The 13,027-nt window shown below is 36.2% G+C and overlaps 1 protein-coding gene and 1 non-coding gene across 2 annotated transcripts in view; both read left to right on the top strand.

The window, feature by feature from the left end:
* The first annotated feature begins 231 nt into the window (after positions 1–231).
* Trnak-cuu lies at positions 232–304 on the top strand. The gene has a single exon. It is a non-coding gene; the product is annotated as a tRNA-Lys (tRNA).
* Positions 305–3,819: 3,515 nt separating this feature from the next.
* The window catches only part of LOC111592113 (myosin light chain kinase, smooth muscle), a 28,195-nt gene continuing 18,987 nt past the window's right edge, over positions 3,820–13,027 (top strand). Inside the window, exon 1 of the mRNA XM_030226116.1 lies at positions 3,820–4,526. Within this exon, the coding sequence (XP_030081976.1) occupies positions 4,493–4,526 (34 nt within the window). The 5' untranslated portion in view covers positions 3,820–4,492. The remainder of the gene's footprint in view (positions 4,527–13,027) is intronic.

Below are 13,027 nucleotides of genomic sequence, written 5' to 3'. Positions count from 1 at the left end.
AGTCCAACTAATAGTAGACTCTTGGCGTGTGTGTAATATGTATGCCATTTTGAGTGTGCGTATATCTAAGCAAGGTCGCTGAGAGATAATTGCAGAGGAGGCAGATATGGAGACTAAGGAAGAGACAATAATTACAATAATTAAATACACAAATACAATTAAAGATATTATAAACCATATACGTCCATTTATATAATATAATATTATTTAGTTGCGTATGGCACCCAACTAGCCCGGCTAGCTCAGTCGGTAGAGCATGAGACTCTTAATCTCAGGGTCGTGGGTTCGAGCCCCACGTTGGGCGCAGACGTTTTTTTTGTGAAAAGCAAATTTGTAAAAGAAATTTGAAAACTATTTTCTGACAAATTAGTATTGGTTTTATTTTATAAGCAAATAAATTTTGAAAAATTTCATAATAATTAACCTTTTTTTTAGAGTCTTCTGATCCGCAGTGCTGTCTCTAGAAATCAACAGATGTTCATAAAAATGCTAGACTTTTTATTATGGGCAATAAAATTTTATATATACTGCAAATATGTTCAAATATGTTTCATTAACTTGCAAACTTTAATAATAAAAATAATAGAAATGAACGACTACCTGTAGAGCCGTAAAAGTTTTCAAAAAATATTAGACCGGATAAACTGTGTGGCATACATTGGCTTTCCTGCTTCGTTGCACGTACAGCAACATGCTAGCAGGCCTCTGGAGCCCACGCCCACACACAATTGGGGCTAATGGTCCATTGCTGTGTTGCATGCAATGCCCAGAGATTCGGTTTAAAATTAGCTCCAAAGAAGTTTGGCGCGGTAAACACATTGGCTTTATGTTGCGCCAACAGCACGCAGTCTGCAGTCCGTAGTGCCGCATCAAAATTACAAAACAAGTGAGAATGAAAATTGTGGCAGTTGATCGACAAATGAATACCCTGTGATAGGTAGTTGATGAAGATGATTTAGATATGATATAGACTTATAAGGTGTATAGCAAAACAGTAGAAAGAACTCGACTTTTAGTTACCCTGTTCATGAATAGTAAACTATATAACTTTGTGATAGCAAAACAGTAGAAAGAACTCGACTTTTAGTTACCCTGTTCATGAATAGTAAACTATATAACTTTACACGTGTATTTCTAAACAGTTACTGATAAATAGTATTTCAATCGAGCCTCTACATTTGCTCTCACAGGTCATCGAAATACAAAAAACGCACGGACAACAGACACGAAAATTGTTTCGAAAATTGTGCACGAACAATACGAAAATAGCGCCACGAGGCGTTGGCAGCCCGAAATACACATACAAAAAATTTCTCCTGAAAACTTGATTGAAATTGTGAAAAACTAAATATTTTCCGAGCAGTTCAACGTGCAATGAGCAGCCGTGCGGAGTGCAGCGACAACGAAAATCCGTGTAAAAATGCTATCAAAATATGTGCAAAAAAGTGTGCAGCATTGATATGTACACATTTTTAGAAAATAAATGAAAACAACCAAACAAAAGAAAAACGGAAAAGAAAGGAAAAAGAAGCAGCTGAAAAGTATAAAAGTAAATAACAAACAAAACAATTGGAAATGCAAGGCGCTTGCGCTCGCTAAATGATTTCGTGCACACTAAATAACAAACAAAAAGTTGTTTTTTTGATCACGAAATGCATTTGGACAACGCCTAGCTACACAGCCGGAAGCAAAACCCAGCAACAACAAATATTGCAAAACAGGAAAACAAAAACGTGCCGTGTGCGCGATTTTCGATTTTCAAGTGAAAGACAGCCAAAAAAAAGGGAAAATTCTATATGAAGGACGAGCTGCAGTCGCTCCGTTTAGCGCATTTAAGGGATTTGCATTATGTAAAACAAAGCTCGAGCTGGACTAAAACGTTTGCCGTAGACCAAGCCACTTTCTAGAGTGCATCAAAGCCTCTTGCATTTGCCGGTCCTTTTGCAAATCAAAACGTGGCTTAGTGTTACGCCAACCGCCCTTCGCCCCTCGTCTCTTGTCCTGTGCCCTCTTCTCATCTCTTCTCACTTCCTGCAGTTGCTTTAAAGCCCTGCCCTGTGGAGTCCTGTTTACAGCCGCAAACGCGTCGAAACACGTTCGCAGACAGCGTTGTGTTTATTTGCTTTTGCTGTCCACTCGGGGCTGTATCCCGACCACATGGCGTATACGCAACGTTTTTTTATTTCGACTCTCTCTCTGTCTCTCTATCTCTCTCTTTTTGTATTGGCCCGGCTTCGGGCGAGCGGTTGACTAGGTTCTGCTCTGTCGGCTTAGTTCGTATTGTTGTTTACGTTTTAAAGCAATTTAAGTTGGACGCCTGCAATGAAGCGGTCCAATTAGAGCAGACCAGGCTAAAATGCAGCCCATCTACAGTTACGAAATCTTATTCCACCTGACTCCCAGTCTAACTCAGTTTCTCCTTTTCCACCCCTTTCTCTCATTATCTTTCTCTCTCTTTGTCTGCACTGTTAGGATGACGCATTTATTGACCGCTTGTCCGGCAATTAAGCATTCTTCCGTCTGATAAGATAGTCAAGCCTACAGGCATTGTGTAGAGCGTGTGTGTGTTTGCTCTTATCGGCCATGATGTTAACCCATATAAATATAGAAAAGCGTAATTTAATTTAATACAGCCCAGATAATGGAACTCTTGAAGTCACAAAAGCATGGCAAATATTTATAATTCACACTTGGTCCACAAATACTAAAGCATTAGACCTTAAACCCAAACGAAATGAAGAATGTGCGGAATCTAGTAGTTAAAAGCTTTATCTCAATGTGCATTTTGAGTTCTAGTTAAACTTGTTATCTATAGCGTGAGTGTTTAGCATAGTTGACTAATCTCGTGACATTTAAATAAACTGCAAAAGTTAACTAATTACAAGATTTATGTAACTAGTATAAAAACGTAGGTAAATACATGAATTACCTAATAATATATTTAGTGTCAGAAGAGTATTAAATTACAACTCAGGGTCTTAAATACCAAATACTGAATCGCAAAATCCCATTTGACACTTTCAATTTACAGCTAAAGCTTAGCCTCTGTTAAGAAACAAATAGCAAAATTTATGGTTGATAAGCCAAACCTTAGCGAAGGTCAATGATATAATAAAACCTACTAACAGATAGAACAAGAAAAAAGAAAAAACGTGCCACCTGCCCAGGGTGAAAATGCAGCTGACTATCGCAACAAGTTGCGAGTCGAAAAAAAACGCGCATGCAGCAGACAGATAAGCGGCGTCAGGCGGGGCAATAGGAAGCCAAATACCCGGCAATATTCGTGAAAATATATAAATATATATATAAAGACATAACTAGACGGCAAGTAGGTGGGCAAAAAGTTGGCAAAGAAAAAAGCGATATAGAAAAAAGTTTACACACTATTAAAATGTGCTAAGCGACAGCAGGGAAAATGATTTTCATTCGCTAACCACATAGAAGCCGCACAGAGCGAGAGAGCAGCAAACAAATCGTTTTGCAATTTATTTTTATAACTAAACTGGCAAAGATACAGATACAGATACAACTAGAGATAGAGTCAGCTCTTGCTAGAGCGGCAGCAACTAGTGTATTTGTATCTTTCCCTTTTTCTTTTTTTTTATTCTGTGATTTATTTATAAATAGAAAACGCTCGCGAGTACTGGCACTGGCACTGGGCTAGCCTGAGAGACTCGGGGACTCGAGTCGGAGTAGAGTCGATCGGCGACAAGTCGTGCCGGCCCCTTCGCGTAGCGTGCCCCTTCTGCCAGCCTGGTTGGCAGCTATCAGCCAAAACACAATTATAATTGAGCGCCTAAGAGCGCAGCACACATAGGCAAAAAGCAAAAAGCTAAAAGCAAAAAGCTAAAAGCAACAAAAGAACAGAAAATTATTGGCAACGCGAAGCCCCAAATCAAATAACGTGGCGCAGGCCAAAAACAGTTTGATGCTAAACGCTCGCTCGCGATGACGATGACACAATAGCACGCAATCAAAAGGCAGCCTCAGCCCCAACCACAACCCCTAACCATTTCAAAGAAATAACCCAAAAAGTTAGCTACAATTATTGTGATAATATTACGCATACGCAACGTGTATCGATCAACAAGTCAGGGATAAATATAAAATATCAAAATATTCGTGTCATTTTTTAAGTGCGTAGCAGAACAACAAATAAAAGAAACAAATATAAAAAAAATAAATATATCAAAATACAACACACAACAACAAAATATCTTGCTGTGAAGTGAAGTTCTGTCAAGAGAAAAAATCATTTATTTTTGCCACAACGCAAAAACGAAATGTTTTGTGTTATAAAAAGAAATTTGTACGAAATATTATAGATACCAGCAAAAAGCTTAGAAGTGTGTGCAAATAAAAAACGCTCTTAAGTAGAAAATAAATATTTTCATTTATATATCTACCTATAGAAATATATTGTAAAGTATAAGCCGACAAAACGGGCACTCGTCTACGTGAACCCAGCGCCAAGGGACGCAGTCAGAGCAAAATGATCTACATAGATGACTCAGAGCCGGAAGGCGGTAAGTCATTAAACTAAATATGTTAGTTACCAACTAATTAAAAAAAATATATATACAGATATATATATGTATATATATTTAACTGACATAGTGAAAACGAGATATTAAAGCGACAAGAACGCTGCGAATATGTATTGTATATCAGTGACAAGTGATAAATGATAAGATAAGAATTGCCGTTTCACCTTAAAAATATCTAATAATATACGTATATATAGATGTACCCGTGTGTACCTATCTACTGATATGCCGGCTAGTAATATGACTCTGATAACAGCTGTAAATTGGGCATTAAAAAGCTTTTACAACACGTTTCGAATAGTTTATTGCGGACATTACTTTATAGAATCTGCAATGTAGATTATATCTGTTGGGACTGGGTGTGTTCAATATTATGTGCTTTCTATTTAAAACTTCTGACTGCTTGTTGTCTGCGATGAGTTAAGATCAAGGTCAGTCAACAACACACATAACTCAAATAAACATTTTCAATTCAGATACGAAATTCTATCAAAGTGAAGAATATATTCTATGTGGTTTTTAGAGATTTAAATTGAATTCAATCTCACAATTTCATGTGCTGGTGATTCTTAGTTGTGTCTAACATAAAATGTTTGATTGACTGATTACAGGCATAAACGATAAGCGCTAAAAACTGAGGCGGGGCTGTAGGAAATTCCAATTATTAATTTGACTTCAATTGGTAATGAAAATGTCGACTTTTGCGCTTCGCTGACAACAGTCAAAAACTCATATGCCACAAATACTTTAACTTATTACATTTGAGCCATACAGAAACATCAAATGAAATTATTTTACTCACAATAGTTAGCTTATAACATTGACTCCTTTGTTTGTCGGGGGGACACCCCCGACTAATCGTCAAGGTCACTACACTGTTCACTAATTCTCTTGATAAAAACGACAATCCATCAAAAATATGATAACAAATTTTAAGTTTTTTAATACAAAAAATGTCGTGCTTAAAATAGAAAAGGCAGACTGCAAATACATTATTGAAAAGTACAAATTGCACACTTTCTAGCCATATTTGGTATCTTTTCGTAAAGTTGAAACGAATAACTAAAGTTTCCTATAGGCAATTCTTAACCCATTGCAACCCATAATATAAAGCTAACAAGACAGCAAACGGCAAATAGACAAATCAAATCAAGGCGAATCTATAGATTAGCAGCTGTTCCATTTCGGGTCCATTGGCAATTTCGTTATCGCCTCCTAACTACGCTTTAATATAGGTCTACGATACAATAAACATTTGTGCGCCATGATGCAAAGCATTAACTTTTATTCTCCGATAAAAGCCGAAACCAAACAACAGTGAAATATCTGTAAAAATCAAGCGAAATAATTCTGACAAAAAAAAAACAAAGGAAAACAAAATAGAAGACAAAATACAGAACAAATGCTTAAACGATTTACAGCCAATGCGGCTCAGCTACCAAATGGCCAAGGCTTTTAAAAATACATGAATTTCAATAAAAAACGACCATGGAGCAGGCGGACAAAAAAACGAGAAGAGGAAAAGGGTCTACAGATAAGACGAGCTCTGATCAGGAAACGTTTGCGCCGCCATTTTCATTGTCAGAAACAATAAATTTCACGCATAAAACACTGAAAGCAAATGGTATTCTTTTCGCTTTTTGCACTCATTTTTGCCATTCATATTAAAGTTTGGGCGCTGGCAACGAAAGGCGCTGAAGGATAAACGTCAAACGTAAATTCAAGGAGGGAACAGTGCGAAGGGATATGAGCTTGAGTATGCGTAAGTGTAACTACAGTGGCTTTGCTTTGAAAACTCACACTGGCTTAGAAACCCAAGACAATGTCAGGACGACTCAAACGGAAACGGAAGTGTCAAGTAGTTGGATGAGCGGCAGAACAGAAAACGGGAAGAGAGAGTGAGAGAGAGAGAGAGAGCGACAGACACATTGTGAGAAAGAAGTCAGACAAAATAAAAGGCAAAAGCGTGTAGCTTGAAAAATGGTAAGCGCGAAGCAATTTAAAAAATGAAAGGGGCAACGGGTTAAAATCACACAAGTATGAGCTTGGTAATCGACAGCTCTCGACTAATAAATACCCTAACAAATTTAGTTGCCACTGAAAGAGTAAATCAACAATAAGAGCAGTCGTCATTGCTGCAAGAAAATCGCATTGTATAACTATATAATATATAAATATATAAATATATAAATATATAAATATATAAATATATAAATATATAAATATATAAATATATAAATATATAAATATATAAATATATAAATAAATATATAAATATATAATATAAAAATATATAAATATATAAATACTTAAAGTACTTAAAGCTTAAAAGTTTTTTACAGCATTTCCCCTGCTGTTTTTCTTTCACTTTAATCAATCAAATAAAGCTCAATAATTGAAAATATAATAATTATAATTGATACATATTCTAATCATATTGCTCACACGAAATCAATATCCAAGTTCTATTACTTAATACGCCCTAAGCCCTAGCTGACACGCGGTATTTTGACTGTGGTATGTGTGTTTGCATTTGCTTTTGTGTTATTTTTATTCTCTCTTTTTGGGAGGGGGTGTGACCGCACACGGGTGTCGTGATTTACTGTCGGGCAGCGTCACGCCCACAAGACAGGCTAGAGGGAAAAAAGGGTTTGCGCTGCGGCGGCTCGATTTCCCAGGCTGTTTTCTCAAATTGGCAAATAACAACAAACGGAAATACTTTTGCTACAGGTATGAGGAACCTGAAACCTTTCCACCGCATGTGTGCGTATGGGTTGGCAAATTGCAAAGTTTTTATTTGTCACCTTTGTGTGTGAGACACTCAGTCTGTAGGCTGTTGTCACAGCTGAATTATGTGCTAATGGTGCGAAAGCTGATTTCTCAATTTCCGATTTGGGACACTGTCCGTTTGTCAAATAATCTCAGCGAACTCTTCGAAACTTGCCTTAAATTAGGTCCCTATAAAAAATAAACAAAAACAAAACGGAAATGGAAAAAAACTTTCAGCACGGAAATTGGCAAACCGCGCAGAAATTGCAAAAAAAATATCGTAAATGAAATATTTGAAATAAAATTTGCTATTTTTTAACATGCGATCATAAATGATTTAAAAGCTCTGCCAACACTTGAAATTTACTTTATTTACTTAACGAAGCGTTGGTTCAGTCTGCTAAATACAGAATTTATATATTCAATTGCTTTATCAGCGCCAACCCAAACAAATTGCAACATTTTTTGTTTAAACATTTAAAAACACACAGACGCCAGCCGACAAAAAATGCATAAAAATACTGGCCAACGCCTCGTGTTGGCGTCATGTATTGCGCACAAATATTGGTATATTTAGCTAAGAGATATTCGGGCCACAGTAAAATTATCTAAATAGGAAATCCAAACTTTAAATTGCTAATAAAACAACTCAAATTAGTAGTAAAAATTATGTTTAAATATCAATTTAAACGTTAGCATATATTTAAATGTTTTCTGTATATTTATATTAAATGCCAAAAATTAAATTGTTTCAATTTAAATTTTTACGTTGGCTCCATCATTAAGAGTCTCATCCCAAAAGTTATTCAATCACGTTAGACCCACATTTTCAACCACATCAGACAAGTTTTCCATCATACATGCTTGAACGACTTGGCTTCGTACCGCATTTGAGGTCACAGGATACCAATTATCAACTATTCTCTTCATCAATTTCTTGTGCCTCACATCCTATGCACATTTTCAATAATGGTTTAAAGACCTTTTAGCCATTGTCAGCAACTTTCTTAAAAACTTTTAATTTAATTTATAAATATGAACAGTAAGCTCAATAAAACAAATGACATTCATTGAATGCTGCATAGAATTAATTCGAATATTAACAGATTGAAAACCTTGAATTTTCATTTAGCGAGTATTTACTGTATGTGGATAGATATTTCATTCTTTTTTACGCTTTTGCCGCAAGAATATGAAAAAAATTTATTTTTCTATTAATTTTTGTGTGCTGCCAAGGTGAATGTAAAACAAACATACAGCCACGCACACACACATATATAAATATAAATATATATATAAACACACAACAATTTTTCACATCTTGTCTCTGAGTTACTCCCAGCGAACAGCGCAAATGAGTGCAAAATGAAAAGCAGCACCACACACACACAGATACACACTCGCTTTATATATATATAATTGAGATAAATTTATTTTACGTCGCATTTCATGTTGAAGGTCGTTCGTTGATATTCACTTCATTTGACGTTGCAAATTCCTTGCGACTGTCTCACGCTGCGTTCTTTTATATCGTTTTTGGGGTTTGCACATTTTACACTAATGATCAGCAAATTTGCAATAGTTGCACAATATTATCCATATATATGCATATATTTGGCATAATTTGTCGAAATGTCAATTAATTATATAAATTTATTCAACGACCAATTGAATATTTTCTTCCTGCTTTGCTTGCACTTTCCTCATGTGATTTGTTCTACTATTTAGATCTTTATTTAATTGAATTTTGGGTGTTCTTTTCTTTTGTTAGCTAAATACATATAGAATGGTTATTTAAAAACTGAATGAACGTGCTTATGTCGCTATGTCTATGTGCGCCGCGAAATTGGCAAGAAACCAAGTTTCATAAATCTTTTTACGTTTCTCTGCGCGATTGACAATAGAGGTACACGGATATATTTTTTTATTTTCCGTTAATTTTCGTTGAATATTTGTTATATATTATTTCATATATTTGTTTTAAGAACTAAGCCCATTAAATAACTATATATTCTATCAATTCAACACTTGCACTTTCTACTAAATAAAATAATAATTAAGATTAAAGAAAGATTAATAATTAAAGAAAAATTAAAATTATAGTGAAACGACTTTTTTCATACATAAAAAAGCTAATCTTTGTATGAGTTATAAAAAACATTTTCTTAACAGATTGGCATAATATTTTTGCTCTCAGCCTTTATCTTAATAAGATTCAATACATTTTGTTAGATTACAATTAAGGCAGAAGGTAGAAAAGCCAATAGAAAAATGAATCACTTGCAAGCATAATTCTCTAGAAACATATTAGCAATAAAACGTAAGCACTGCGTATACGTAATGTCTAAGGCACTCACTTTAAAGCAAAATGTTTTTAAGCATAAACAAATGTATATCGTTGTAAGCAATTGAACTGTTGTTTGTAACAACAAATACCCAAAGTAGAATCCAAACACGTACTGCAAGCCAGCATAGCTATCCAATATCCATTTTCATAGCATATGTATATATACATATATACATATGTGTGTGTATATATACATATATTAATACTTATATGAAACAGAAGCCAATAGCATTTTCCTTTTTTCACGCTGTTTCTCTGCAATTTTATTTAAATTTGTAATGCTCAAGTATCTGGCGACTGTCTGAGCCGCAGCTGCAGGTGGAATAACAGCAAAAGCAGTAGCAGCAGCAGCACCGCCAATAATAACAACAACAGCAAAAAGAAGAACAAATACAATAACAGCCAACAGCAGCAGCACCAGCATTAAAATTGCAGACAAGGCGTGAGTGCATGCATATATGGATGCTGGTATGTCTGTCTGTGTACGCCTATATGACTATATAACGCATACGCCATGTGGTGCACGGCAGCTAACCAGAGTGTAGGGTAGGCTAAGCTAAAGAGCTGAGCACTCGAAGAGAATTCGAAAGACATAGACATAGAAAGAGAGAGAGAGACAGAGAGAGCAGAGCGCTTGCTAAACAAATTAAAATTGAAATTTAATGTATTGCAGGCAGCGACCAGCAGTCTTGTTAAGACTGCATTTGGCAAATGCAAACTCACCACACACATAAACACAATACTAATATATATATATGTTATGCTTGCACATTCGAAACTCAATTTTCAAGCACACATTTTCGCGCCAAAATGACAAAATGCCAAACTGCAATTTCCATATTGCAAACATTGATGTTGATGTTATTGATGTTGTTGTCAGCTTAGACAGTACCTTCGCAAATATAATCGAAATTATGTAAATACCAGCGCGCTGCTCTCATTTGTTTTATTTATTGCAACTCACTAACGTTCAACGCTTTGTCCAAAACATTTCGTCGCTCAGCTCATTTGATATGCAATGCGTTTTCCATTTCCTATTCTATTTCGCAATGTGCCCTCAGGTAACAACAAGAACATCAACGAGAAAAAAACACATTTGGCAGCTTTGATAAATTGCAACATTCACCAAGCCGTTGCTAATCAGCTAACGCCATTGCGTATACGCAACGTTGGCTCGCCTTAAGTGCTGCACCGCAACAAAATTCCATTGGATATGTCCACTGTTTGTGTTTACACTAAAAGCTGGTTAATTATTGTCGAATTATTGCAAATCGCGTGCGTTATTTAATTGCCTTTGGGCCAGTTGGATTGGATTGGATTTGACATGTATGTAATAAGGCTTCGAGTGTTTGAGTTTGTTTTCACATTTGTATCTGTTAACTCGTCGTGCATTCGCTTTTATGTAACCGACGCACACTGCCCATTAATTTCGAGTGCTGTTCAAATTAAATGCAATGGCAAGTAGCTGGCCATCAACGGAGTGCCTGGGTAGCTGAGTAAATGTGTATCGGGTGGCTCATATAATGCGCTTTAGCGCTGAGTTATGACCCTTCTCTGTGGTCACGGCTGGCCAGTTGCTCTGGATTATAAAAGTTGTTCTTTAATGTAAACATTTGCAGCACTTACTTCCTTTCTCTTCTTAAATCTGTTTTGTTTTTATTTTATTTTAAGCGAAAACAATTTGTTGAAGAACTTTTAATGAGTGCTGCTGGCTTATAGTAATATTGTTTTTTTTTTTTTTGTGAGATACCCTTAATGTCATGAGTTTGTTTTATAATTTAAAAAAATGTCGTGAGTATCAACAAATCTTATTTTTATACAAACATATTTTTTAAGCTCTTTTCCCTTAATTTCCCTAATATTGAATAGAAACCTTTCAGGTCTCATTTTAAAAAACTCTAAAATAATATTTGGTTTTTGTAGCTGAAAATCATATTAATATCTTGTTTACAAATGTTATTATGTTATGCAATTTGTTCCAATATGACAAATAAAACATTTTTCATACCAAAATAAAGATATAACTCTTATACTTTTATTTGAAATTGTCTCTTTTTTGTAACTAACAAAAACAATGGGAATCGTATCGTATTTCTTGTAAGTCAATTTATAACGCTTCCTTTTTCTAAAACTGCATATAATATTAACTCAATTTAATATAAGACTTTACTATAGTAAAATGCTGAACCCTTCTATGCTACTCACATAAATTGAATTAAGCTCGAGTAAACGCTTTAAGAAGCTCAGCAGTTCGTGCCAGTCATGTCATTGGCTGCAATCTACTGAATATTTGAATGAATGCAGCGAGCGTATTGTATAAATAACCTCAACACCATTAAATTGTCATTGTGTGCATTTGTGTGTGTGGTGGCACACGTAGCTAGACTGCAAACTTTATTTAGAGATGTCAAGCTGTCGTTCAACGTGGACACTTCACAATGTCCAGGCAGTCCGTGGGGAGACTGGGAAGACATCGTGCTGGCCCCTGCCTGCGCCAGCATTTGGAGCCAGTCAGCCATTCAGGCATTCAGCCAGTCAGCAGTAAATAAAGCGTTAAATTTTAACAAATTGTTGTCAGTTGCGCGTGCGAACATGTGCCAGCTGCTGACCCCACACACACAGCCACACACACACACATCGCTCTTAACGCTGTCATTGAATCGATGGCTTTTCAATTACCTCATTTCCGCGTGCGTATGTAACTAAAAACCTGTATCTTGATTAATTGTTTTGTTTGTGCACTGTGCGGCGGCACGTTAATTGATTTATCTTGCTGCCCCACGCAGCAAATTCAGCAATTTTCCGACCTTTCCAGCCCAGTCGCACATGCATTTCCGTTTGCGTTAGCCGCCATTTTTGGCCAAATAGTTCGTGGTTCAGAGTTGTTATTAGATTATGCCCAAAATTCAATTCAATTCAATTCATTTTGAGTGCAAATATGTGTTCACTAATGTTTGCCGTCGCTTTTAAAGCCGCCGCAACACACCACACACATACATGTCCACTCGTCCGCCTGTTCCTCTTCTTTTGATTCTCTACGTCCGTTGGCCTAAAACTTGGCCATGTCTGCTGCCTGTTCGCCAGCTTTCATTTCTTTTTGTTGTGGCTGCGGCTATGGCTGTGGCTGTGGCTGTGGCAATGGCTGTAGCTGTGGCTGTTGCTGTTGTGCTGGCTGCTTTTTGGCCGCGTTGCCTTCTTTTCAAGTGGTTTTCCGTTTTATGGGCGACGGCAACGACGAAACTGTGCGACGGCAGATAAGTGAATGCGTTGCCAAGGCACAAGCCTAATTAGTAGCCACCAATTTGGTCACTGCAAAAGTTGAAAAACACATATATATTCAAACTAAGAACCAATACTAAAGGAA

The sequence above is a fragment of the Drosophila hydei genome, unplaced genomic scaffold (genome assembly GCF_003285905.1).
Source record: "Drosophila hydei strain 15085-1641.00,03,60 unplaced genomic scaffold, DhydRS2 tig00000060-arrow-pilon, whole genome shotgun sequence".
NCBI lineage: Eukaryota > Metazoa > Arthropoda > Insecta > Diptera > Drosophilidae > Drosophila > Drosophila hydei.
Note: the sequence above shows the minus strand (reverse complement) of the source record. Positions and strands in the feature narration are given on the sequence as shown.